The sequence below is a fragment of the Passer domesticus genome, chromosome 11 (assembly GCF_036417665.1).
Source record: "Passer domesticus isolate bPasDom1 chromosome 11, bPasDom1.hap1, whole genome shotgun sequence".
Taxonomy (NCBI): domain Eukaryota; kingdom Metazoa; phylum Chordata; class Aves; order Passeriformes; family Passeridae; genus Passer; species Passer domesticus.
Genome location: NC_087484.1, coordinates 746891 through 774366, shown reverse-complemented (window position 1 = coordinate 774366; position 27476 = coordinate 746891). Strand labels below are relative to the sequence as shown.

The window sequence follows — 27476 nt, the reverse complement described above, 5'->3', positions numbered from 1 at the left end:
GGACAGAGGATGGTGCTGTTTACAGAACAGGAAAATCTAAAATGCCAGTGTTTGCTGAAGAGATGTACTTTCTCTGACAAAAATTACATTATCAACTGGTGGCTTTATGGCATTTAAAACAAAATCAAAACTTTTTTTAGTAAGGATTTAAAAGCACTTTATTGATTGTTGTCCTATAAAATCACAGAAGTCTTTTAATTCCTGAAGAACTGTGTCCAACAATAGGAAAATGAAAAATGTCTTTACAAAACATTACAGCATTTTTTGAAAAACTAGGTATGAAAAATATATACAGTGTATTAAAAAATCTGAATAAAATTAATGCCTGGATTTATACATTCAGCTACATGTTAAACATCCACATGTATACAGTAAAATTTGTTAAAACAGTTGCAGTGTTTTTACTATGTTAAATAAGTCTTTGTTCAATTTACAGTTTCTCTCATTACTATTTTATCAGTCCACTTATAAATTAATTTGTAAGGCTGTATAACCACTGTCACACTGTCCAGGTAAGTATTTTTGTACAAAATTCCTGCCTTCCTCCTGTAGTTTAAATTATTAGAGCTACACATCTTTACAAACACTCAATTCACTCCCAGTCAGCATTGTGCAGGATAAAAACCCGCAGAGGCTGGGAAGGCAACAGGAAGAAAGCCTTGCTAGTACAAGTTGTCCCCTCATTTCTACACTGCTGCGTCAGCAGCTGGTCCTTACAAGGGAGGGTTTTTGTCACACACACTCTCACACCTCTGAACCTGCCCTGAACTCTGCTCAGCCTTGAGTGCATTTGTTCCCAGAGCAGCGAGTGCAGTTCCTGTTCCATCACCGCTGCCCTGAAGCACTGAGTGAAGTGCAAGACCTCAGCAGACACCTGAGAAACCCAGAAAGCACTGCCCCCGCTCCCAGCAGCTACTCTGCAGCAAAATACCTGTGCTAGGATGGAGCAGCAGAGGGTGGTGCCCTTTCCTGGCTTTCAGAAATCCTTTGCCCCAGCAGAAGCTGGAGCCAGTCTGAGCAGCCCCATGGAGGCGCAGCTGCAGAGTCCTGGAGAGGCAGTGCCAGCTGTGCCTGTGCCAGCTGTGCCATCCCTGATTCGCCCGGAGAGGTAGGTCAGCCTTTAGAGTCCAGAGCTGCCCACTGGAGCTCAGGTGCCACGGGGGTCTGACACGAGGGGCAGTAACAGGGTCTGGGGCTGCAGCTCCTCAGCAGCAGGACACCCAGCACTGGGGCCCAGGCCCCTACAGAGTTCTGCTGCTGGAAACAACTTCAGATGCTCAAAAGCAGACGGAGCAAGAGGGCAAGGAGGCAGAGCTGTGCCCGAGACACTGCTGCACGGTGCTGCTGCTGGGGCTCAGCTGGGAGCTGTCAGAGCAGGGACTGTGGGGCTCCAGGGTGCTGCTGCTGGGCTGTGGCGCTGCTGTGGCCCTGCTGTCCCCCGTCCCAGCCGGGGTGAGCAGCAGGTTACACGTTGGTTTCCAGCCCCAGCAGGCGGCCCATGCGCTCCATGTTCTTGTCCAGGGTGGCCCTGCAGGTGATCTCCCTGGCACACTCCGAGGGGAACCAGCCCCTCTGGCCGTCCCGCAGCCGCTCCCCCTCGTACCAGCCTGCGGGCAAGGACAACAGTGACACCCTGCAGCTGGCTCTGCCCCAGGCTGGGGGCACTGAGGCACAGTCTGCCCTTGCCTCGACTGAGAATCAAGGACCACTTTAGGACAGCTTTGGCAGATGTTTTTAATCCAGCCAGACTAGGTAAAAAATAGTATGTGCAAAGTATTGCACAATTTCACTATCTTTTTTGTCATTCAAATATAGTTTGAAGTAATGCTACAGTACAGTGACAGAATCTCTGATTTCACAGGTAACAGCACCAGCAAGTTAGAATTTAGTCCCTCAAGTACTGACAGTGTTCTGCATCCCTGAGCCAGCACTTGGTGCTATCAGTGCATCTGTGGGCAGGTCTGGGCAAGAACCACAGTGATCTTGGGATACTTGATCCTCAAGTGGCAAACCTCAGCAACCACTCTGTGCCAGAGCTGTGGCAGGAAAGCCCAGGCCATGGCATGACAGACCGGGGCTGTTTCTCTTGGACAACCCTGGCACTCACTAGAATGTCTGAGCTCTGTGGTTTTAGACAAATTCAATTTCCTATTTGTGGACACCTCCCACGCCAAAACTGGCCAGCAGCCATGTTCTACAGCTGGTTACATCTGCTGCTTCCTTTAGAAACCTGAACCCAAATGCTCACATTTTCCTTGGAAGCTGAACTTGTACGCACTGCAGCCCTGTACAAGTTTTTGTAGCTGGATCCCCCTGCAGAGGTGACAAAGGATTACTGACAGCAAAATCCTCACTCACCGTCATTCACCTTTTGATAAACCAAAACGACATCAGCGACTTGCAGAGAGAGCTCATCGGCCTGCTTGGCTGTGTAGGTTCTGATGATCTCCACCTGGGCCAGGGCTGGGGAAGGAGCGAGCCAGGCTCAGTTAAACCAGTCACAGGGCAGGGGCTTTTACTACAACACATCACATTTATTTACAGAATTTCCACTTTACACTTTCCCCCGGCTTAGGGAGCTTGCAGCCCAGCCCAGCCCCAGTGGTGCAGTGGTGCTGCCCTGCAGAGCAGCACGGGTCCCCAGCTGTGACTTACTGGTCCTGTCCGTGTGGTGCCCCTCGCTGTCCTGGCCCAGCGCCGTGATCCAGCGGGCTCTGTCACTCCTGCAAAGCACAACCCTGTGTCCCAACTCATGCCCTGGACAGTGGTCAGCTCTGAGGCTGTCCTGCTCCTTCCAGTGCCAGCACCTCTCCCTTCAGCACCTGGGAGTAACTCGTGTGTATCACCACCCCTGTGTATGCTCTGCCTTCCTCACAGGGCGATAGAAAGGTCTCACCCAACACTGGTGCCTTTCTCCAGGGACCCACCTGCCACAGGAGATGGTGAAACACAATCAAACTGTGCTGGAAATCTTGGGGTCAATGGAAACATTTCAGCTTCACCTGCACAAAACTATTCTGAAGGCACACTCAACTCTCTGAACTGTTTGGCCTTGGAAATTCCCTTCCCATCCTTCTCAAAAGATAAGACTATAAAAATAGGTAACTTAAAATACAAGAATTCTTTTCAGACTCTTGCTCTGAGTGATGATCAGCTGGACTGCTATTTATACTGCAAACAGCACAGAACAAATCAGTAATAAGTCTGCAGAACAAAATGTCTTTTCATACAAAGCCCAGACAACTAAAAATGTCCTGCATTTTTTCCCCAATAAAATTGCATTTCCAAACAAGTCTGAATCATCTCCTGCTTTCATAATGAGATCTTTAATAGAAAGCACTGATGATCTTCAGTTCCTTTCACGGTTATTCTAAACTTTGAAAGCCAACCTAAAACTATCGATTTTTCCAGGCAGGGACATGTCTGGAGCACTCCCTTTCATGTCTCTGTCCTGCCTCCAGCTTCCCCAGAACAAATGAACTCTTTCATTGCAGGGAGGCTGTGGAAGTTGATGGCACATGCACATCCCAGAGCAAGCATTGGCTGCTGCTGGCTTCTGAGGCAGGACACTCCTCAGGGCGCCCGGGAGAGCAAGGAGCAGAGCTGCTCCTGCTCTAACCCTGCCCTGCTGCCACTGCTGCGCCATCCCAGAGCCCTGCTCAGGGCCCAGAGCACCCTGGGTGTGCCTGGGGACACTCCTGTGCCACACCGCACTGACACACACCTGGCAGCACTGACACACACCTGGCAGCACTGACCCTCACACGAGGGACTGACACACACCTGGCAGCACTGACACACACCTGGCAGCACTGACCTGGGTCAGGGGCTGACACACACCTGGCAGCACTGACACACACCTGGCAGCACTGACCCTCACACGAGGGACTGACACACACCTGGCAGCACTGACCTGGGGTCAGGGACTGACACACCTGGCAGCACTGACCTCAGGTGAGTGACCCAGCACAGGGCTGGCCCCGCACAGGAACCTGCCCGAGGCACAGCTACACTGATCTCTGCAGGCAGTTTGAATTAATAAACCAGAATAAGTACTAGAAATAAACAAATAACTATTTACTACTTTGGGCAGGGCGGGAGGAGCTGCCGTGGAGACAGTCAGGTGAAGAACCCCCAGGTAAGGGTACTCACTGCGTCTCTGCGCCCAGGAGCATCTGCACCCTGTCCCCGGCGTGGTTGCTGAGCAGCACGAGCCGGAAGAGGTGGGGGCCCGGGGCGCGGCCCGAGTGCAGCATCCCGGCCGGGCCCCGGGCCGGAGAGCAGCCGGGCTCCTCCCCGGCGCACGGCAGCACCTGCAGCTGCTCCCGCAGCGAGTGCTCCGTCACGTTGTAGCTCTCCTCGCTGCCGGGAAGGAACGAGAGCAGGGCTGAGGCTCCCACTCCGCTGCTCGGGAGCGACCCCAGCCCCAGGCACAGGCAGCAGCACGGGACAGCTCGGACAGCAGCTCCCAGGGGTGACCAGCCTCTGCCAGAGGTCTGGTGGGACACACAGCCCCAGCTCAGTGCCAGCGCACATTTTCACCGGGGTTCTGGAAAGAAACACTGACATGGCCTTGGGTTCTTTCTGCACAACAACTTTGTGCACTCCCAAAGGATGGACACAGAACGTAATCCTAATGGAACCAATCCTGCTCAGATGCTCTGAACCAGGGAAAGGGCTGGGTGGGGCTTGGTTTTTTTGAGTAAGTTTGGGGATTTTTGGGGGTGTATTTTTTTTTAAAAGAAGTCAGTTCAGTATTTTAGTCTGAATAACTCCTTAGCCAAGGGAAGAACTGGCAATCCCTGCTGGGAGTGCTGCCATCACTACATGGGAATCTTGAGTCTGAAAAAGAAATGTGTCTATGTATTTGTGCAGAGAATAATAAATGTATTTCTTATGAATTAATCAACTAGTCTGTACATGTGCACAGCTAATCATAACAGCACTTCTTACTAATTAATCAGCAGATAAATCTCTACAAATCCTTCCCACTCCTCACTTCCATCCCACAAACCCGCTGGATCAGACTCCTGCTGAAGGGAATCCAAACACATGTGAAAGCTGTCAGTGCATTTCCCACGGGCCCTCTGGGGTCAATACTGCACTGATTTCCCCACCCTTCAGCTCATGCCCTAACCCAGCCCACAGCCAGGTCTGTGTGAGCAGGACTGGGCTGACCCTTCCCGAGCACCAGCCATGTCTCTGGCCTTGCCCCACCATCCCCACACCTGCTGGCACTGGCTGCTCCTCTCGGGACACTGCAGTAGTCCTTGGCAAGTATTATGTCATTTTTAATGTTTAAAAAAAATCAGATTGTGTTTACACACAGCAGGGCTACAAGGACAACTGGCAGAAGAAACATTCCCAATAAACTAAAATCTGGACAGTGGGGAAAAGCGGGTTTTCATCCCTCTTCAAAGCCTTGCACACATCCCAAGTCCTCGTGTCCCCTCCTGCCCAGTCTTGGGGGGCAGCCCTGTGACTGGAGAGCCCTTTGGCTCCCTCCTCTGCAGCATCTGCAGCAGGTCAGAGCCACAGCTCCCCAGCAGTTGCAGCACATGGAGACGGGGCAGAGCTGGGCAGAGGCTGCTGAGCCAGGGCTGGAGATGAACTCTGGGTGCAGCCCCAAGTGCAGCCTCAGAAATGCCCATTTTTAGCACCAAGCGAGGTGTCCTAGTGCAATGTTAAGGATCTTCTGAGATTCAGCTGCTCGAGGCACACCACAAACACCCAAGCCCAAGTAGCAGCAAACATTTCTGTGCTGCTGTGGTGCCATGGCAACACCGTGGGTGGGAGCAGCTCAGCAGAGCCCCAGCACTGCTAACGAGCTCTGCCACTCGGGCACAGGGAGCCTCAGGCTCCTGCAATCGTGGGAAGCGTGCAGGGAAAGGACATTCCCAGCACTTTATCCTTCCCAAACTTGTCTTTGCTGGGGCATAAAGAATCATCTTTTTAATTCGTCTGACAATTTGGAATCTTAACTGTGTTTGCCGAAAGTAAATCCTGTTTAACAAGCAGTTACTTGTTATTTGTGACCCATGACAGAGGCTCAAGTAACTCCTGAACTAATTCCACAGCCATGGATCATGTTAAAAGTCACTGTGATTCAAGGACTGAACACAAAAGCAGTTCTATACTGGTGAAGCTCTTACCTCTTTTTCTTGGTGATGATGAGGACATCATTGAAGAGGAAGAAGTACACCTGCTGCTTAGAGGTTCTTTTGGAAAAAAGTCCAGTGTCTTCTACATAGGCTGTTAATTCACCCCTTTTCACCAGCCACCGTGAAGAGGAAACCAATGGAAATGGCTGCAAGGCAAGAAAATCACGTTGTAATCCTTCCAAATTAGAGTATTTTTAAATAACAGACAACAGAGTACAATCCATTTGGGAAAAATGCTTGAATAAACTCAAAGCTCGGAGATTACAGACACTAAGAGTTTACCAAAGTTTAAGGGGCTGCATCATTGCTACAACACACAGGTAGCAGCTGCAAATACCTGGGAATCACTCGGGCACCTGTCATCACTGCTCATGGAAAAGAGAAATGAGCAGACCTGACTGATCCCACTGGGGCTGGGACAGACTGACACCTCCCGAGGGCACAGAGCAAAGCCTGACTTCAGGGATGTGTCTGCAGGGTGAGAGCAGCTCCTGAAGCACGAGGGGGCATGGGAGTGTCCTCGGTACCTCGCAGCTCTTCCTGGGGCAGAGGGGGCAGTCCCTGTGCCGGTGTCACCGGGAAGGGCAGCAGGGCTGTGCAGGTACAACCTCCTTCCTCCCACACCTCTGACGTGCCCTCCCTTGGCAGCACAACGGGAAGGGTTCCATGGCCTTGCTGTTCTGCTGGGGCTCCTGAAGTGTCTCAGCTACCTGTCAGGCTTCACTGAAAAGGGCTAACGAGGGATGCTGCAGCTCCTCTCTTTATCCAGCTCATGTGGATGCAGCAGGAGCTCCCTTCTCCCTAGGAGAGGGCCAACACCTGCAGCAGCTGCACCAAAGCCCCAGAGGGTCTGAGCTGCCTGATGTGAAGACTTGTCTTTATTAATCCAAATGATTCCCAGGAGACACAGGAATTTTGTTCTTCTGGGGCAGGAAGATGGAGGGAGGTGTGGGACTGTCCTGGTCACCCAGACCCTCTGAGGCTGCCCCGAGACAGATGCTCCATGCTAATGAGCACAACTGCCTGCTCTCCCCTCATTCAAGCACCTCTCACATACTTTTGAAAAACACCCCTTCATGCAGTTGTCAGCTGCCTTCCCCATTCTGCATGAGCTGGCTTTTTGTACCTGTTAATCCTGGCCAACTGCAGCCTGCCTGTGCCTGCTGAGCCAAACCCAAACCCAGCACTGGACTGAGCCCTCACTGCTGCAAGAACAAACACTCACTCCCTAAACAAACCCCCACAACTTCTCTTGTGCAAAAGATGCAAACTTTAAGAAAAAAAACTGCTGAAACTTAATTACAAATTGAATTCCACAGCTGAGCCATGTACACAAGCAACATGAGATTTGAGTCACTTCCCTTGGGCTCCCATGAAGCTCTCCACAGTTACATCTAACAAAATAATAAACAAATCTCCAAAACTCCGTGAGACTGGGCAAGAACAGAAATACTTTAACTAATTTATAATGGCTATAAAACAGAATTACAGTCCCATGATGACTGGTTTACAAGCAAAAAATACTTTTAAAAGTTCTATTTGAGGATGAACAAAAAATTCCTCTAATCTGTACTCCAAGTGAGTTCATCCTATTTTCCTAATTGACTCTCTTCCAGAGACAGCTTGGTTTTACTTTAATTTTTCCTTAATTGCCAAAGGAGTAAATCACGTGCACCATGTCCCTGCTGCAGAAATGAGACTCTCAGAAGTGAAAAATGCATTTGACCAGAGTGGGGCTTCCCTGCCCTGGGGCCTGAGGGGCTGCAGGGCTGGGGCTTGGATGCACAGAGGGAAATCTCACACAAAAGCACAGGAAGACAAAGCCCCCTGAAGCTGCTGCTGCTGCCAAGGCACCAGCACGAGCTGCTCCAGGGCAGGTGGGGTCACCCAGGACCACAGAGGGACACAGAGGGATGGGCAGGGACACAGAGGGATGGGCAGGGACACAGGACCCCAGGCCCCGAGGGACTCCTGGATCTCAGGGAACCATGGAGCAGCTCAGCCCCCACACTGGGCTGGACTCACTGAAGCCTTGAGTCTGGTACCACCCATCAGGAAATGCTCTGCTGTCACTTGCCCTGAAGTGTTGTATTTGTTGTTGCTGTTGCTATAAGCAAATATTATTACTATCAATTTTTAGACAAAATTTGAGAATTAAAATACTTTAGGCAAGTTGAAAATGTCTTTTTGGAGGCAGCATTTGCCCCAAGCCTGACCCAGAGCTTTTCAAGAGCTGTGCTTTTAAAACCATGAGCCAACCTCCACATGCCTGATAATGAAAATATCTTCTCGCAGAAGAATCCCCATTGTGTAATGGTATCAGACATCAATTATAGAAATGGGATTGTAGCAAACATTGAATAGAAACAGTAAATGTACTTGAAGAAAATCCAATAAACCTCCCCTACCTATGACTGAGTCTGCTGTTGTTTCCTACAGAAGAGTGATTGTACAGGAAGTTTTTTATAGAAACCTGTCCTTGGGGGGAAGGACAAACACCCCCTGGATCCTTCCCTGGCCTGAAGTGTTTTCCCAGGTACACCTTTCTCATTGGATACATCAGAAAATCTCAGCAGTGAGCAGCAGCCTTTGGCCTTTCTCCTAATGCCAGAATCTTCACAGCAGCTTTACCTTTACAGCAAAGAATACTCTACACTCAGTATTTATTCAAAATCCCTTGTGCTGTAGCATCACCTTCTACTAAAATTAAAATTCTTGACCAGAAATTTTCATTTCTGTTGTGCCACAACAGATCACTTTGCAAGAATCACTGTGGGATATGACCATGCTGGTCTGCTGTTCACTGCCTGGCTGGTCAGCACCATGCTCCCCATCCTACCTTGATTTTGAATTCCAGCTGGGAGTTAATGGTGTACATCATCTCCGTCCTCTCCATCTTGCGGGCGCCCTCGTTGCACAGACGCACGAGCTGCAAAGGGACAGGGCTGAGCAGGGACCATGGCCTCCAGCCTCCTGCCCCAACTGCTGCTCCCTCAGGAGGGCCCTGCTGGGCACAGGGCACAGCAGGGACACAGGGCCCAGCAGGGACACGTCCACCTCAATGTGGCGTTTGCAGGGCTGGCTCTGTGGCTGCACTGCTCCCAGACCCCCCTCACCCCTGTGATCCCACAGGAACCCCATAATTTGTGATTCTCCGGGGGAACAAAGGTTCAGCCCAAGTTCTGGCTGAGCAGGGCCCAGGCTGATGATCAGCTCCACACACACACCCTCCTCCAGCTGCACTAACTTCCCACACTGCTCCCCCACAAACCCAGAATCACCACAGTATTGTCCAGTTTGGGATCTTTTCCCAAGCAGGAGCCAGTAATTCTGCACAGACCAAATCCCCAGTGCCCTTCCTTAAATACAACAATGCAGAGCCTCACACTTCAGTGCTTTTCCCACCTGCATTATTTATGCATGGAAAACATCCATTTTTCCCTGCAAGTACTCAGGAATGACTTGAGAACATACCTTGCTGACTTCTTTCAGAGCCTGCTTGCAGTTCTCGTATTTTGCTGAATCCTTGGGGGTTTTCTGGCAAATAGTCTGGAACAAAACATCAGTTAGCTCAGAGGACCAAGCAGCACAGACTGCAACCCAGAGGTTTCACATCTTAACTGAAATCCAGGAGCTGAATCACAGCTGTGGGCTGAGATAAAGAGGGAACACTGGTCACTTGGTCACACTAAGGAGTGCCTCCCTGCAAAGGTTTGGGGACAAAGTGATGCTTTGCACCTCTCCAGAAGAGGTTTATACAACCATCTCCAAACAAAAAACAAAACTGAAAGAGTGGGAAATAAAATGCTTCATTTGATTGTTTAGATTACTTCAGCCCAAGAGGGGAAGAAGATATAGGGAAATAACCAAGAGGAGAAGGCACCCCCAGTGACAATCTGCAGGAATACTGTATTATTATTCCATTTTTACACAGAAATGTACTGCAGAGAAGAGAGAATTCAATGTTCATGAGTGAACTAACTGTCCAGGTGATCAAATTACTCAGTGCTCAATTTAAAAATACACAGAACAAAATTATCAGTTCTGTTTCTGGCTCCTACCAGTGCTGGAATCTGAGCCTGGTCACAATCTGCACTCCTGCTGGTGGTTCAGCTCCTGCCTTAGTCCTGGCACCTTAACTGAAATACCCCAACTGCAGGTGTGAATTCTGCCTGACAGACACTCCCTTCACTTCCATCGCTCTCTCTGGGTGCCTGGTCACTGCACAGGGAGGGACAGCTCAGTGCCACTCACACACAGCTCCCTTGGGAATGGAGTCCATCCTTCAGGTTCCCAAAAGTATCCCTGCCCAAGGGCCCTACACCATCCTACACCACAGCAGGCCTTGTTTTTCTGCTGCAGGGTTCATTTCTATCCTAGCACTACATACAATTCCTGAGCTGGTTCCTCCTGAGTTTCAGAGCCATTCTGACCCTTCACTGTACAATTTTCCCACTAGAACATGCAAGTATTTAACTTGTGAATGGGGGAGCAGGAGGGCCCAGTCCCAGTCAGCAAAGAAATGCAGCAGGAATCCACAATCCACAGGCCAGGAGTGGCGTAAGGGAGAAGGCATGAAGAGACTGGAGAGAACCAGAACTGAGTGTGAGAGAACGTTAACACTGCGAGAACAAGCAGCAAGGAAAGAGGGACGTGGGTGCTCACATCCATCAGCAAGGGGAGACGAGTGACTCTCTGCATGGGGAGGATGAGGAAGGAGATCATGGGCAAGTTCCGGCAATCCTCGTGGGCCTCGATCCGGGACAGCACCTCCTTAAACGCTGGGTTTGTGGCTCTGGGGAGAAGGAGGATGGAAGAATTCAATGGTATGTTTACCAAACGATTGTGCGAGTTGCCACATTTTAAATAAACCGTTATTTTATAAAAGGAAGTGTGATTTGCAGGAGTCAGACCACCCCAACCTTCAGCTTTGTTCCCTCAGATCCAGCAGCCCCAGCAGTGACACTAAACCTCAGGAGGTGCCACCCCAACGGGGAGGGCAGAGCCAGGTGTGCCACACGGGGCCACTGTCACACTGAACTGATGGAGGAAGGGGCATGTGAGCCACGGCTGGGCAGGAGGGGCAGTGCAGCTCCCGGAGAGCCCCAGTCCCCCAGAGGAAGGCGCCCAGCAGGGCCAGCGTGGCTGGCAGCCCCAGGTCTGCCCAGGGCGGGGGCACAGCCCTGCCCTGCCCAGGAGCCGTGCTCACAGCAGTCTCTGCAGGGTGCGCTGCTGGTACACCTCGTTGGTGCAGTACTTCACGTAGGGGTCGAAGCTGCAGCCCGCGTGCCGTGCCACGATGTCACTGATGTCATCGATGAAAACGCTGCTCTGGTGCCTGGCCTCCAGCTCCTCAAAGAACCTGCGGGTTAAAGCCAACTGCTCACTGTTACATGCAAACAGCATCTTCCTCTCACAACACTCCCCTGACACAACGCAGTTACCACCCGATGCCAGCCGGGCTGGCTGTGACAGGCAAGGCCACCCCTCCTGTGGCAGGGCAGCGAGGGCAGAGCTGGCAGGACACGGGCCAGGACACGGGCCCAGGGCTGCTGCTGGCCCCTGGCAGCTCAGCAGCAGTGCTGGCACAGGCACTTCCCACTCTCCCACTGCCACAACCAAACAGCATCCCTGAGCTGGTCAGACCAGAATTTCCAGAAACAGGGTTGGAAAAGAAATGAAACTACTTCATACACCCATGAACACATTTCCTCTTGCAATTAAAGGCAGCACAGCACCAGAAGTGCTCGATGGAGTACAGGTATGTGTGGCTGCTGGGCCAAGGACAAAGCCATGTGGTGGAGCAGGACATGGTGCTCCACATGCTGCAGTCCTCCCCTGGAACCGAACACTAGAAACACTGAAAAAGGGCACAGAACCCAAAACCCTGAGCTGGCTTTTCTCCTAAGCATGCTTGTTCTGACAACTTCCCTGTTGTCTGTCTCAATCCCACATGTGAGTCTCTGGCCACTGGACACCTCCCCCAGCTTTCTGCACTCCCAACGTTCCCAAAGCACAGGCCTTGATTTCCATGATGCTCACTGTAATTCCTCACTGTAATTCCCCACTGTTTGGGGTGGAACAGTCACAGATCAGCTCTGCAGGTCACCCCTCACACATAAAAAGCTGTCCTGATTGAAGCCTCTGTACATCAGCATTCACTGCAAGAATCCTCAACTCCCTGGAGTCAACAAGTTCATACAAAAATTCTCATTCAGCACAGAAAACATTAAGGAAATACTTAGAATACATTAATCTCCAGTATTTTGAAATCTGCTTTATTTCATTTCAGCCCTTTATTCAATTTTTCAATCACTAACAGTGGCTCTTTAAATCTGCCGCCTTTTTCAAGCAATGCTCTGCACAGTTTGCTTTAGGAACACACCTCAAACGCGTGAGAGGAGCAGAACAGGATGAGCAGCAGCTGATCGTGTGCAGCAACAGGGCTTAACTGAATTAAGGCACAGTCCAGGTGTGCTTAGGAGCAGCTGCTGCACGGAGTGCCTGCCAGGCTCTCACTGGGTCAGCCAGGTGGATTCTGCTCTGGTTTTGGGCTCTGTTTTTGTGACGTTCTGACACAGTAACTCAGATGGACTGGCTGAGAAACAGGGCTCTGCCTGCAAGGGCTGAGCAGGATGTGTTACAGCCCTGTCACTGCTGAGCCCTCCAGCACCTCCTGGCCCCCAGGCAGCCTCCTGCAAGGCACAGCACACTGTGAGCTGTCACAGACTTGTTCTGTGCTCTGCATTTGGGTCTAGTGCCAGGACCGGCCCCTAGGGGCACATAAATAATAAAATTACGGAAAAAAGAGCCTGTAAGTGTGGAGCCTGCAGTGTCTCAGGAGCCACAGCAGAGCCCCATCCCACACTGGGATTTGTTTCTCTCTGCTCAGACATGTTCATGGCTGGGAGAACCTCCCACTGCTGCCAATTCACTTTGCTCAGGAAATGAGGAAATCCAACATTTCCTGCTGTGTTATGGCACACTGACAAGGTGTTGGACCCTGCTGGGCCACAACTTCCACCTTCAGCATTTATCTGGTGCTTCATCAGTGACATCATCAGAGACAGTCCCTGTAAGAGCAGCAAAGACCTGGGAGAGCAGAAGACAGAAAAAAAAAAAATAAAAAAGGGAAAAGAAGGACAAAGAGGAGCAGTATATCAAAGTCCCATCTCCCAATATGTCCCGTAAGGAAATCCTGCACCAAAGTTTGAATCAAAAGCTGTAGTTTTCCATATCCAATCTGCTAATTATTAGATACAATCAGTGAACCAGACACATCATAAACCCTTTCACTTACAATTTTAGGACAGATTCTGCCATAAAGCTCAGGACTGAGGGATGGAATGATTCCATTCAATTTAACCAACAAGGAATTTGCTGTGATATGTGCAGCTATTTTTGCTGAATGTCAGAAGGATTTATTTCAAACATCTCTTTGTTAAATCCGGGACTTTTCTGGTTAAAGTTAGATCCAATTCAGAGAAAGTCAAACAGCACTGCAGGACAGGACTTTATTTCCTTCATCTTGTCCTTACAGTGTTTAAAAGAACCATCCACTCTGCAACACTCCTGAAGGCCGAGGGCCAAATTCAGAAATGCAGGTTTAGTTCCAGGGTGCTGCAGCCACCACCACTGGAGGGGCAGCAAGCAGAATTCAGCCTCTTGCTCCTGGAGACAGGGGCCCTGAAGTAACAATGCCACCTTGAGATAACTTCAGCTAGAGGCAACAAAGATTTCTGATTAACCTCTCCAAATCTGAACCTTCTCATCAGGAACAGAATCTGAACATCTGCAACATTATTGTTATTTAGGGAAGGGGAGGGAGATTTCAAATAGTAAAAATGGTCTTATTTCCATAGAATTTTTATGCTGAATTAAAATCAGTTTTTACAAAATAAAAAAGGCTGGAGAGAGGGTGATTAAAGTGCAGAAGTGAAATCAGTTTGTTTGGCGAGTTCCCCCAGCCTCAATAATGGAAACCAACACAGAACTACACACACAAATGGAACACCTGAGGCTGCAGACTCACAGCCCATAAAAGGCCCTTGCTGGGCAGCAGCAGGAGCAGCTCAGAGCCCGGGCAGGAGCAGCTGGCCCTGCAGCATTCTGCTCCCTCTGCAGCAGCTCGGGGCCAGCCCACGCCCCAGGCCCGTCCCACTGGGGAGCCACTCGCCTTCCCAGCTAGTTACAGTGCCCTGGCACAAATCCAGGGCACTGGGAGGCCACAGCAGCCCCGCCAAGATATCCTGCTCCAGAGAGATGCCCCAGACAGCAGGAAGGTGCCCAGAGCACCTGGGCACAGGTGGGACCTGCAGGATAACAAATGGCCATTCAGGCAATAAACACACCCAGGGACACTGGGACAATAAAATGGGAATGTCTCTGACAAGCCAGGAACCCATCACAACCAGAGTGTTCACAGCCTGTGATTCTGTGACTAACACAGAGTTTACAACCTGACAGAACCTGTTAAAATGGTTTTGTTAGGATCATTTCTGCTAATGCTGCTCTGGTATCACAGAACCGTTTGCCCTTTGCTGGCCTAATGGCACAGAAGGCACAAATGCTAAATCTTCCCTTCTTCCTATAAACTTGGGGATCTGGCCCTGCAGACCAGCTGCTCCTGAAGACACTTTACTGATTTCCCTGGGACTGCTCTTTCCCCAGAGAGGCTCCTGGGGAGCTGTCCGAGCTGACACTGATTTCTCAGGCTGCATTCCTGGCTCACTCCCGGCTGAGCTGCTCCCTGGCATCCCCACAGCCCCAACAGCTCCTGGCCAGGGCTGCACTGCTGAGGGTTTGGGCTGCAGCACATCACACAAGGCCAGTGAAGTCCAGCTCTCTGAAGCCACCTTCCAGGAGCTTTCCATGGACACACAGAGCTTGTGCTGCACAGGTTATCCATCTCCACTCCCCGTGGTCAGAGACACTCCAGGGAGCTCCCAAAAGCAGAGACAGTCTCTGCTCTCTGCATTCTGCTTCCAACAAAGGCAGCTTTGTTCCCAGGAATGCCCTGTCAGGCATGACAGGCCTATCCTGGTGTTACTGGAGAGTTTCCATGTTCCAAGCCACAGTTCCTAGACAGAGGCTTGAAGCAGTTTCAACTAAAGGTTTTTTAGAAAGCATTTTTATCAGCTCAGGTTCTTCAGCTCACCAAACTTTGTCCAAGCAACCAAAACCACTGGTAACTATTCTCATACTCAGGTTTTGTACTAAGCAAAGGCTGCTTAAGAAAACAGCAGGTTGGGACAGATGCTCCATTTTACACAAAAGGGTGGCTTTTGCTACTTTGAAATACCTTGAAAATAGAAAGCAGAAGTTTGGAGATACCAAGCTGGTATCTGGTTTAAAATCACTTCCACTGTTTACACAAATGACGTTGCTCAAAGCCAGCACAAAGTTTTGTTTTAGTTTAACAGTATTGCAAAACTCGGGAGATAAATTATGTTTTCATTTAAGTTTAAAAGGAGTTATGACTTCTGATTTTACCCCAAGTCATAAAAACCCAAGCTCTTAAACCATGAGACTTCACAGACAAGAAAGAATAAGATTATAATTCTAGGCTAGTGTGGTATTTTTCCATTCTTTTTTTTCCTCTTCCTTCCACTTCCTTTGAAGACTATTACTCAAAAGGGATCTTAGAGTTCCCCTAAGAGTACTGCTCTCCCCACCCCCATTGTCCTCTACCTTCACCTCACATTTTGTGTAAGGAGTACCTGTGAAAGGAACTTTTCCTTGAAAATAAAGCTTTTGATAAGCTGCACTCCCTGACACCAGTGCTGCCAGACTGGGGTGGCTCTGGGGCCACACAACTCCCAACCTCTGGCAAAAGACCTCAACTGCAAGAGACAAAGAAAGGGGATTGGGAGGGAGGAAGGAAGGATCCCCAGCCAAACCCAAACGTTCTCCTGCTCTGTAGCTCCTAAACTGGGTTTGCACTTGACACAGCACATCAGCCTCCAGAAAACAAGATCTTGTTGCTGCATGAACTTCAGCAGACAAACTGCTGCACAACAGATGTCAAATTCCACAGACTTTGTGGTGTCTCAGAGAAAAAAGCCAAGAAATTACTTTACTGTGGCTGGAGACATGGACCTTCACAAGTTCCACCAAGGTAAAAGAGGATTTAATGCTAAAGAATTCACAAAGGGGACAAAAGAAGGGGGAACGAAATAAAAAACTATTCAGAATCCTTGTCAACCTTCAGCCCCCCTTCTGAAAGGAGGCCAATATTTCTCTGTTCCACAGGTAAAGAGATCCATGTAAATGTGTACAGGGCTACAGCTGTGACCACCCAGCACCTTCAGGAGGCCATGAGCCACTGTGCTCCCTTCAGACTGCAAATCAGGGACAGAAAAAGCAACACATTCTGGTGCTCTAGGTATGTGGAACACATAATCCACCTGCTGCTGGGAACAGAACAAATTGCAAGGAAGCAAAGCCACATCTAGCAACTTTTTGGTGTGAAGAGAGTGTGAAGCACTCTGAGAGCACATACATATGCATGTCCTGGATTAAATAACACTGGCAGTAATCACCAGGCACAACAAGGCTTGTATCATGTAGGATCTGCCATTTCCTCCTCTTCAGGCACTATCTGCAGTGTCTGTTTCCCTTGTTCCAGACTGAAGGAATGTGCCCAAAGCAGCAGCAGAGCAGCTGCTCCCCGTGGCAGCAGAGCCAGGTCCTGGAGCTCACAGGGGTGACAGGGGTGACAGTCCCAGAGCACAGCCAGGCCTCAGGACAGCACCCTCTGCACCACCTGGCACGAGCCAGCTCTCCAGGGCAAGCACAAAACTCCAGCTCAAACCCAACAGCTCAGCAGGGCAGGCTAAGCTTTATTTGACACCCCGCAAGGACCAGGGCTGAGTGCCTGGCCAGCATTTAGCCCAGAACTGTTTAGATTTGAAGGATGCTGATTTCCACTATGATTCACTCTGTGCTTTCCTTCCCTCCCCATTTGCAGAGACACAAATCCCAGGCCAGCCCTGCTCACACTCCTGTGCAGATCTCTGCCACTTGTATTTTCCATCTTCAAACCAGCAGGAAGAAATGCTCACCACTAAAATGGTTCACTCTGCATCCAAAAAGAAACCTGCTGCTATGTTTGAGGCTGCACAGCTCTGTTAAATACAGAAATGCCACACTTACTTTTTGCTTGCTTCATAAACATCCGTGATGTTGGAGAAGAGGTGGTGGCTCTCTGTTTTGGTCATTGTGAGGCTCAGTTCCCTGGAATTTTTAAACATCCGGATCAGAATCTCCAGGCTCAGCAAATAGGAGTGCTCAGAAGATATCACCTCAAATATTGCCTGCAAAGTGAAGGGGGAAGAGAAAAGACTTACTAGTGACTGGGCTTTTTTCCTTAAAAACAAAAAGAAAATGTTGAGCAGGGGTGCAAAGCAAAGTTTTGGATGTCAGCTAGAGATTATGACTTAAATATTCATCTCTATAATAGTTACATCATTAATTAGAAATAAGTGATTTAATACTAGAAACAGTCTTTGTTAACAAGTCTACAGTCAGAGTTTTCAATGCAACTGCAAACCAAGAGTTTGAAGAAAATTTAACTCTAAAAAGCAATTTAAAGAACAGATAAAGAATAAATTATAAAGCAGTTTAAAAGAAATACAGCAAAAGCATGAATTGGTAATATAACTGCAGTTTAAAAATATTTATTTAGGCTCCCACTGAAAGAACTGGCCTCTAAAATTCAAATTGAAAACCCTCAGGCATGAAAACATTTTTTGCTAACATTGAAGACTTTACATTTAAAAGGAATCCAAAGAACTTGTTCTTTTTGAAAGGATGCAAATATGGCTCCAGGAAATACAGACTAAGGGCTCCTAAAGGACATCACTGAAATAGATGCTTTGGCTCAAAAGCTTCCCAGCAGGAGGGGGTGAGGTATGTCCTGCAGAGCAATGAAGACTGGGACAGACTCCCACGGCAGGTAATGCTGCAGGGTTCCTGGGCAAGCCCTGTTTGCTGTGGAAGGACACACCTGAGGAGGAGCTGCAGGGACACAGCCACCCTGGCCAGGCCAAGCTTGGCAAGCTCTCCCTGCCTGTGACACGGCCCTGCAGCGAGCACGGGGGGTACAGCACATGTACAGGACACAAGGAGCACAGGGGAAAAGGGAGGTGGGTGAACAGGACACAAGGAGCAAAGGGCAAAGAGAGAGAACAGACAAGCACCCCAGTGCTGCTGCTGCCAGCAGGGAGGCTCCTGCCCTGCTCCAGGGCTCAGGGACCAGCTGGGCTCCAGCAGGCACACCACGTGCCCAGCACTGCTCACAGGGGCAGGTACAGCCCAGGGGCTCTGTAGAAGCTGCTCTTTGCTCCTCACTGCTATAGAAACTCCTGTGCCACATCCCCACTCTGTGAGCTGGAGGTCACTGTCACCCCTTCCCCAGCACAGCAGCGACCCTGGTGCTGCCAGGCTGGAGCACCCCAGGAGCCCCTGGCATGGACACGGGCACCTCAGCACACACTGGCTCAGTTTTTCTCCCTGGGGAGAGAGGACACTTCACTGCAGGGCAGGAAGCCAAGCCATGAACTCTTATCAACAAGCAGAGCACTGAGCCAGGCGGGCAGTGCAGCCCCGAGCAGCCAGCCCCAAAGCACAGAGTACCTCCTGTCTCTTCCTTTCCTCCTGGCTGATGGCTTCTGACAGGCCGTTCTTCTTCACCTACAAAGACAAATCAATCAATATTTTTAAAACCTTTTGTAGGAAAATGTGATTAAAAAGAGAGACAGTACTACCAAAAGCTAGAAAGCAAAGCACCAAGGAGGGCCTGGCTCTACAGCAGTTCTAAACACAGGACTCAGATCAGGAGGGACACCAGGGCAAGGAAGGGAAAGGACCACAGCACCAAAACACGTGGAAGGCCCTGCTCTCTTTGTGGAGCAGAGGCACATCACAGACACAAGACCCCACACCCATTTCTGTCAGCCTTCTCCAAAAGCTCCTAACATGCTATCAACAGCAGCTTTCCCTTCTTGCTCCACCTGCTCCCTGGAATTTTAAAGGACATATCATTCCTCATTTGATTCCTGCACAGCTGGCCCCACAATGCTGGACAGCAGGAATAAGGAGGTGCCACACTCTGGTCTGCACACCAAGGTACAGACTCACAGGTAAATGCCTGTGGAAGTTACATCAACATTCCAGTGTGGGAGCCACTAGCCTTTGGAACACAACCTCCAGATTCCCACAGCACCACAAGCAGACACTTCTGGATGCTGAGCAAGAACTGATTAAAGTACATTTTAATCAGGAGCCTGAAAGCTTCAGAGCATTCCTGAGGAAGTGCAATGGCACTGAAAGGTGCAATGTAACTTTTTTCTGGATGCAGTGGAAGAGCTTTCTAAAAATACGCCAACACAGGAAATACCTAGGAACACATCCCCCAGATCTGAGTGCTCCCTGTTAACACAGACACTGCCAGAGTGCAGGGAGCTCCACGGGCACCTGCTGAATTCGTGCTCCAAACTGCAGCTGGCACCCACGGGTGTGTCCCACAAGGTACACATGAATTCATGGCACATGAACTCACAGGCCAAGGCCCAGCCTCACACTCCCCATCAACAGCAACACTTCCACAAGACAGAGGCACAGATATGGACACTGCTGTGGCCATTTCTGCCAAAGAAAATTCAATACCTAATTCTGATGTGTCCAAAATGTTTAAGCTGAAATAATCCATAAAAACATCACGTGATACTAAGCAAACAAAAAGTTCATTGAAGCTAAGCACATGACCAGAAGGAATGAAAGAGGCCCAACATCACTGTTACTAACACTGGACTGGCTTTTCCCCTGCAATGACTGGTTCAGCCATGGAGGTGAGAAGCAAAGGATCAAAGGAGGACAGGTGCACCCCGGTCAGGGACAAAAAGTTCAAAACACAGAGGTGCTGAAGGGGGGAACCTCATCAGGAATCTGCTAAGTGGCTGCACCAAACCCAAAGTGACCACAAGCCCTCTGATACAGGGAGGGAAAGGGGAGCCAGTGCAGACATCAGCCCTGAAGGCCCCAGACTGTCACACCAGGGACCTGGGCTGGTACCACGGAGGGCAGGCAGCCCTGGACAGTGACCCTGTGAGTGACCCTGGAAGGTGGCAGCCCTGGACAGTGGCCCTGGAAGGTGGCAGCCCTGGACAGTGGCCCTGTGAGTGACCCTGGAAGGTGGCAGCCCTGGACAGTGGCCCTGGAAGGTGGCAGCCCTGGACAGTGGCCCTGGAAGGTGCCAGCCCTGGACAGTGGCCCTGGAAGGTGCCAGCCCTGGACAGTGGCCCTGTGAGTGACCCTGGAAGGTGGCAGCCCTGGACAGTGGCCCTGGAAGGTGGCAGCCCTGGACAGTGGCCCTGGAAGGTGCCAGCCCTGGACAGTGGCCCTGGAAGGTGCCAGCCCTGGACAGTGGCCCTGTGAGTGACCCTGGAAGGTGGCAGCCCTGGACAGTGACCCTGGAAGGTGGCAGCCCTGGACAGTGGCCCTGTGAGTGACCCTGGAAGGTGGCAGCCCTGGACAGTGGCCCTGGAAGGTGCCAGCCCTGGACAGTGGCCCTGGAAGGTGCCAGCCCTGGACAGTGGCCCTGGAAGGTGCCAGCCCTGGACAGTGGTCCAGGCTCCCTAAAGCCACTCACAGCTGCTGATTTTACCATGAATGAGAAACCAGTCACAACTAAGATCAACATGTGTGAACACACTTCAGGAAGACAGAAACACCCTTTTTTATTACTGTTCTCATAAAGAATTTGACCCCTCCATACCTGAAGGGCACTACCCTCAACCACAGCGTGGTGGGAGCTGCAGCAGCTCCCCCAGGGCAGCCTCCTGCAGAGAGGGGATCGCTCTGCCCTGCCCTCCCAGCACAGCACTGCTCATAAACCCCAGAGACATCCTCCTCCTCCTTTCCTAGCATATGCTGAAACACAGGACTGACATTTTCCAGCTGACTTCCTGCAACAACTCCAGACTCACTTTTTAACTTCTTAATACACATTGACAGCATGTAATTTTTCCAGAGTTATAAACACAGTCACTGTGAGTATCACATTCCCAGATTTTGTTTTCTCCATGCACCACCTTCTCTTGTATATTCCCCACTTCCAATTTTGTAAATCGAATACAAACAGTGCACAAGTTTCTGTGTGAGGAGCAGTAAAGAACAAATTGGTTTCTGTAACTGAAGCACAGCAGAGAACAGTTCTTCTCCTGAGATGGTCTTCATGCTATTTTTGTCTCAAAGCAAATTAATGTTTTGAAATTATCATTATTATTACTAAATAGCATTCCTTCCAAAATACCTCAGCTGTTGAACATTTAACTGCTAGTTTGCCCAGAAGGCAGAAAAAACAATTTGACTTCATTATAAACACTTCTTTTTTTGCAACATGAAGCCAATTAACTGTATTTTAAGTATTTGATTGTTGGAAAAAGAAAATTAAAGCACATCTTTTCAAAACCACATTGTCTTGCCTTCTTTATAATTACTGAATCAGAGATTCACCTTTCAATACTTTAAACTGCAAAGGGTCATCAGCATCTCTAAAGACAGCTCTGCTAATCAGACCATCTAACCAGCCTTTGGGGATCTCCCCGAGGCTTAATCCCTGATTTACTGGGATATACACAGCTGATGGTCAAATACTCCAGGTGATCTTGTCATGGCATAATCTCTCTAATGCTCAAGATGAGCATCTACAACATTCTACAAGTTACATTAACAAAAGACAACCCCAAACCCTTCATTTCAGAGATATCCCTCCAGAAGCCACAGAAATGATCCAAGAATAACCATGTAAACACAGAATTTCAATGGTTCCTTCAGTCCCAAAATGACATGTACGAGAAAGAGCTGTGGCAGTAGCAGCTGCTCTCAGTAATTTGTCAGGCTGTGAGCAGGGAAGGCAGTGAGACTGCAGCCCTGACCAGAACAGCTGAATTTACTCTGTTTAACAATGCTGCCCTGCCAAAGCCCTGCCGACTCTTCCCAGCCTGTGCAGGGACAGCACAGCACCACCAGCTCTGCTCTCCCCTTCTCAAAATGCTTTCCATTAAACATCTGCACTCGAGTCAGCCTAAGAGCCGGTGTGCAGTGATTTGGAACAATTCAGCAGCAACTTGTTTGTAACTAACTGAAGGCTTTCTTTAGTATAATTCACTCTTCCAGTGAACTCACACAATGCTTTTTTTAATGAATCGGTAAAGTTGTGCCTTTGCCAAATACAGGACTGTAAAATGAACTTGGTTTTATTGTTTTTTATGTGAAACAAAGACCAGTAACTGACTGGAACCTCCATGTCGTTCTTGTGAGATGAAAAAGATGATGACAAATTTCAGCCAAGAACTCCAGCGGCGAGTAAGAGAAGACTGTGCTTCAGCCCATCCTGAGATCCTGCCTCTGGCCATACAAGGATCACAACTCACCACAGAGAGCTGGCTCCACGTCGACCTCAGGGGCTTATAGGGAAAAACAACCTTGTCATCCAACTTCTGCTCTTGGGGCTCACACTCTTCATCAGAATCTATGTCCAGAGCTTTTTCTTTATAGTTCTGATATAAAACAGCATTTTCTGTCAAATAACAACAGGATGTCAGTCATTGCTAGAAAGTTAGTTTAGCTGCTCTCATAAAAATTTAAAGTAACATTTAAACAATGAAAATAACCAAAGTGTCACTGTGCTGGTCACTCTCCACCAGACAAAGATAGCAACTGATTTGGGCTGGACAATGGTGCAGTACAGTGACAATGGATCACTGTACCCAAAGATCCTCCCAGACCGAATTAAAGAACAGATGTGGCCTTTGTCAAGAAAAAAAAATAGCAAACAATTTTTTCTTCCTTCGTTTGCTATACCCAGTTCTGTAATTAACCAGCAATTAGAAAATGGGATTGCGTCTCAGTGGAGCAGTCACTGATCTGCAGGTCTCACTATTTTCATGTCCAGGAAAAGCACACTGCCCTCAGCAACCCTTCTTCTGTCAACTCTGAATACTGTCTTCACATTTCACTGTTTCCCAGTTTCAGAGATAAGAGGTCAGAACTATTCCAAATAGAAAGTTAAAAGCCTGAGTAAGAACTAGACCTATGAACCTTAAGACCAAATACAGCCCTGGTGTATTTGAGTTGTGCCATCATTAACTCAGAACTATCAGTGGCAAAGGAACACAGGCGTGGAGCACTCTGCTGCTTCCCAACCTCCCTGGCCACACACCCTGGCAACAGCAGTGAGCAAGGACACAAATTCAACACCACAAAAGCACACAGACGAATTCAGCCATTAAGCAGGCAGGCTCTGAAAGGTACTTTTAAATGGGCCAGGCTCTGGATAACACCCAATCTTCCCCTAGAAGAGACAGGGGAACTGAAGTGCTCCAGGCAGGGCCCCAACTCCTGCAGTTCCTCACCTGGCTGGGTGGGTCTGACCCACCTGCTCAGACCTACAGCCCTGCCCCAGGTGTGGCCTCTGGAGCAGCTCTTGGAGAAGGGCCTGTAGAGTTTATACACTTTTAACAGAGGAAACTGTCCCAGCAACTGAATTGCAGGAGGCATTCCAGAGAAAGTTATTAGCTGGGATCATCCACCACAGACAGGAGCATTGGAAGAGAATCCAGAAAACAGCATCAGGAGATAGTGTGAGAAGAGATAAAAATAAAGAGTAGGAAAGGGGATGATGCACAGAGAACACAGTGGGAAGCTCTGAAAGCAGAAACAAGAGGAAGGTAACACAGCAGCTGAGATGACCTCAAACAGGCATTAAGCAGAGAAAAGCCAAGAGAGTAGCAGTTATTGTAACAGAACTTCTGTGGACTCATCATAGATGTTTTCTTGTTGAAATATCAGGAAAAGCAGCAAACTTGGCAAAACCCAGAATTAACGAGTAACACAAAAATACAGCTGCAAAGACAGTGTTTCTCTGACACTTGTATTTGAAGCCTAGGTAGCAAGAAAAGAAAATGCTTACAGAGCCCAAGGGTTCAGCCCAGCAGCCTCAGCTGATGAGAAGGCAGTAACAGCTGTCTGACCCTCCAGCCCAGAGTAACAACTCAGGTGTGTGCTGCAGGGATGGCCCCAAACCCCTAAGGGAACAAATGTCCTGCACCTCGGCAGCCCAGGAACAGGCAGGAAGGCAGTCCCACGTGGGGAGCCTGCTATGGAACTGCACAGAGCTGTCAGGGCTGAGGTGAACACAGCCAACAGCTCAGGTTTTGGGAAGGACAGGAGCTTAAGTGGAAAAGAAGCCCTTGACACACCTTTTTAGTCTGCCACTTCACAGTCTTTAAAATAGCCCTAAGGTAGGTCTAGTACCAAAATTATGGTCCCACATCTCCGTTGCATTACTGAAAAACAAGGTACTGAGTCTTTGACTCCATACAAAGGAAGTGTGCAAAACAATCCTGAAGTTCATTTCCCTTGGGAGTTATTAGCAAGTCTGGACAGAACAGAGCTCACCTTCCCCATCAAACGTCCCTTGTCCTTTCAGCATCTTCTGCAGATAATTTTAAGAGAAAAGAGAAATATGTTAGAAGGAGGAGAATGCAAAATAATCACAGTAACAAGAATGTCTGTTTTATTCAAGACTTGGGCACCAAATAAACAGGCCCTAAATCTGTAAACTTCCTGTGTTGGACAAGAGCTCAGTAGAAACAGTTGTGTCACCAGAGAAAGTGAAAAGCTACCCTAGTTTCATTTCTCTCATGCCTTGCTTAGATGCATTTTCCCCATGTTTCAAAAACACACTACGCTGGCTTGAGAGGGGCTCAGTGAACTCACAGCTCATCCCTCTGTCCCAGGGCTGTCCGTGGAGGCTGCCCTTCCACCCTGCAAACAAAACCACTCTGAGCACTTTGCAAAGGAGCCTGCTGAGAGCACAACAAACCTCTGAAATAGAACAGCTGTTCTTCTGGTGCAACAAGTCCCAGGGCCCAAGAGTCTATTTAATAAAACACTACTTGCAGAGAACTCTGTAAGGACAGCACAGTTTCGTGTCCTCCTATCTTAAACTTAACTCACTGTTTTAAGCCTACTACCAAACGAAGCCACACTCTGCAGCTGTTCACAATTCCATCAATTTCTATTTCACTGTTTGCAGTGTTTTCACAGAAGCATCCACTATCATAATTTCAAACTGGCTGAAAACTGCCATAAAGCTGATAATTAATTTAAAAGCTACAGCATCAGCCCTTGGCCTGATGTACTTTATTACAGACAAATCTATGAATGTATTTAATACAGTAACAAGTTATATCTAAAATAAGGAAATACAATATTACACTATGATAAGTAAAAGAACACTATCAGTATGTGTTTATAATTTAATACATTAACATTCAATGTAACCCTACAAGAGGATTCTAAGGGATTACAACCAAGATTTAAAAACAGACATACTGCTTTTACTTTCAGGCATTAAAAATTAAAATTACTTTCAGGCATTAAAATACCTGAAGTGATTTGTATCAATTTAAAAATCACTCAGTCATTTTTAAAAATAATTTAAAAGTAATGTCTCAGAGAAGCGGGGGAGGAAGTTCATTTTTCTGTCTCTATTCTAGCACACAGAGTTTATTAAGACAATGTCCCTTTTTTTTCCTGTTTACTCCTTTCTGGGACATAGGTTTTAAGCCTTTTGGTTGTGAAAGCTGGAGAATCCAGCAGGAAAAGTGAGCAGGAAGCAGCCAGCAAAGGCTCTGAATCTCCTGCGTTTCAACAGAGCCCGCCATCTCCAACACCTCACTTGGAAAACAGCACTTTTAAAACTCACAGTCACTATGAAAAGTTTTGCATTAGCAAAAAAGCAAACTGAAAACTCCCAGCATTTATGGAAAACGCAGGATCAGCAGGCCAGGCTCCCACGGAGCCAACACCTTCACCTGTCAGCACACCTTACCTTAATCCTCCCCAGGCTCGAGAACTTCTCTTTATCTTCAACCACCGCTTTCAGGATGGGCTGGGACATTCTGTTTTGCTTCTTGCAGTTGGCGGAGCCGTCCAGGTCCACGCCGCTCACCACGGCCCGGCGGTAGGACGTGGAGCGCAGCCCGCGCCGCAGCGCGCCCGGGCCGCCCTCGGGCTCGTCCTCGGGGTCGCTGCCCAGGGACAGCCGCGGGGTCTCCACCAGGCTGCGCGCCTTCAGGCCCCGCTCCTGGCCCGGGGGCCGGCTCTCGGCCAGGCTGCGGGGGATCAGCTGCTGCGAGCCCACCCTGCGCGCCGCGGGGCTGTGCGTGCTCAGCAGCGCGGGGGGCTCCGCGCGCGGCCCCGCCGAGGGCCCGCTCCCGGGGGATCGCCCCGGCGCCTCCGGGGGCCCGGCAGCCCGGCTGGGCCCGGGGGATCGCCCCGGCGCCTCCGGGGGCCCGGCAGCCCGGGGGCACGGTGCGGGCTGAGCGCTGGCTCCGAACACGATCCGCTCCTGCTGCGGGGCCAGCGCGGGCAGCCCCGCGGTGCCGGGCGGCCGCGGCCGGCGGCCCTGCCCGCTGCCCGGCGGGGAGATGGTGCCGTTGGCGGTGGAACCGACGGGGCTGTCCGGAGCCAGGGCGAGCGCCCGGGAGCGCCGCTCCGGGGACAGCGCGGGGGAGCCCGGCGGCCGCACGGTGCCGTTGGACACCGATCCCATGGCGGGGCTGCCGGGCGAGCGGGTGCCGGTGCCGGCGGGCTGAGTCACGGGGAAGGCGCACCTGTCCTCCACGGGGAAGTCGGTGACGAGCACTCCGCTGGGGCTCTGGTAGGACTGCGGCCGCAGCTTGCTCCAGGCGAGGGGCTGCGGGCGCGGGGTCGCTCGCCGCCTCCAGCGCGGCGCGGCGGGGCCCGCCGGGGGCTGCCCGTCCATCGCCGCCCGCCCGGCGCCGCTCGCGAGGGAGGCGGGCGCGGAGCGCGGCTCGCCCGCCGCCACAGCCCCGCCGGGCGCGGGGCCAGCGCGGGCCGGGCCGGGCCGGGCCGGGCAGAGCGCACCGCCCCACCTGCGGCTCGGCTGGGGCGGGCGGAGCGGCGCTTCCGCCGCCGGCACGGCCCTGCCCCGCCGGGGCCGGGCTGCCCGGGCCCGGCCCTGCCCCGCGCAGGTAGCGGCGGCGGGTCCGGCCGCGCGGGTGAGCTCTCGGCCGTGGGGCGAGGAGAGGCACCGGCAGCACGGGCAGCGCTTCCCGGCCCCGCGGCTGGCTGCAGCGGCATTCCCGGGCTGCCGGGCCGGACCCGCAGGTGTCCTGCCGGGACAGGCGTTGGATTGTGGGCTTGGCACACGGCCGTGGCGGCACTGCCACCGCCCCGTCCTCAGCTGCGCGGTGGTGCCGGCACCCCCGGCTGTGCCCCTAC

At 50.4% G+C, this 27476-nt stretch overlaps 1 protein-coding gene across 1 annotated transcript; it reads right to left on the bottom strand.

Moving 5' to 3' along the window:
- Window positions 1-68: 68 nt before the first annotated feature.
- On the bottom strand, window positions 69-27476 carry ARHGEF26 (Rho guanine nucleotide exchange factor 26). Its single transcript, XM_064385008.1, has 14 exons — window positions 26062-27476; window positions 24624-24660; window positions 22598-22743; window positions 18798-18854; window positions 17316-17476; window positions 11371-11523; window positions 10827-10956; window positions 9636-9710; window positions 9001-9090; window positions 6153-6307; window positions 4153-4362; window positions 2656-2723; window positions 2359-2463; window positions 69-1607 (listed from the first exon to the last, which is right to left on the bottom strand). The coding sequence occupies exons 1-14, from the start codon at window positions 26995-26997 to the stop codon at window positions 1465-1467; spliced, it is 2466 nt and encodes an 821-aa protein (XP_064241078.1). The 5' UTR covers window positions 26998-27476; the 3' UTR covers window positions 69-1464.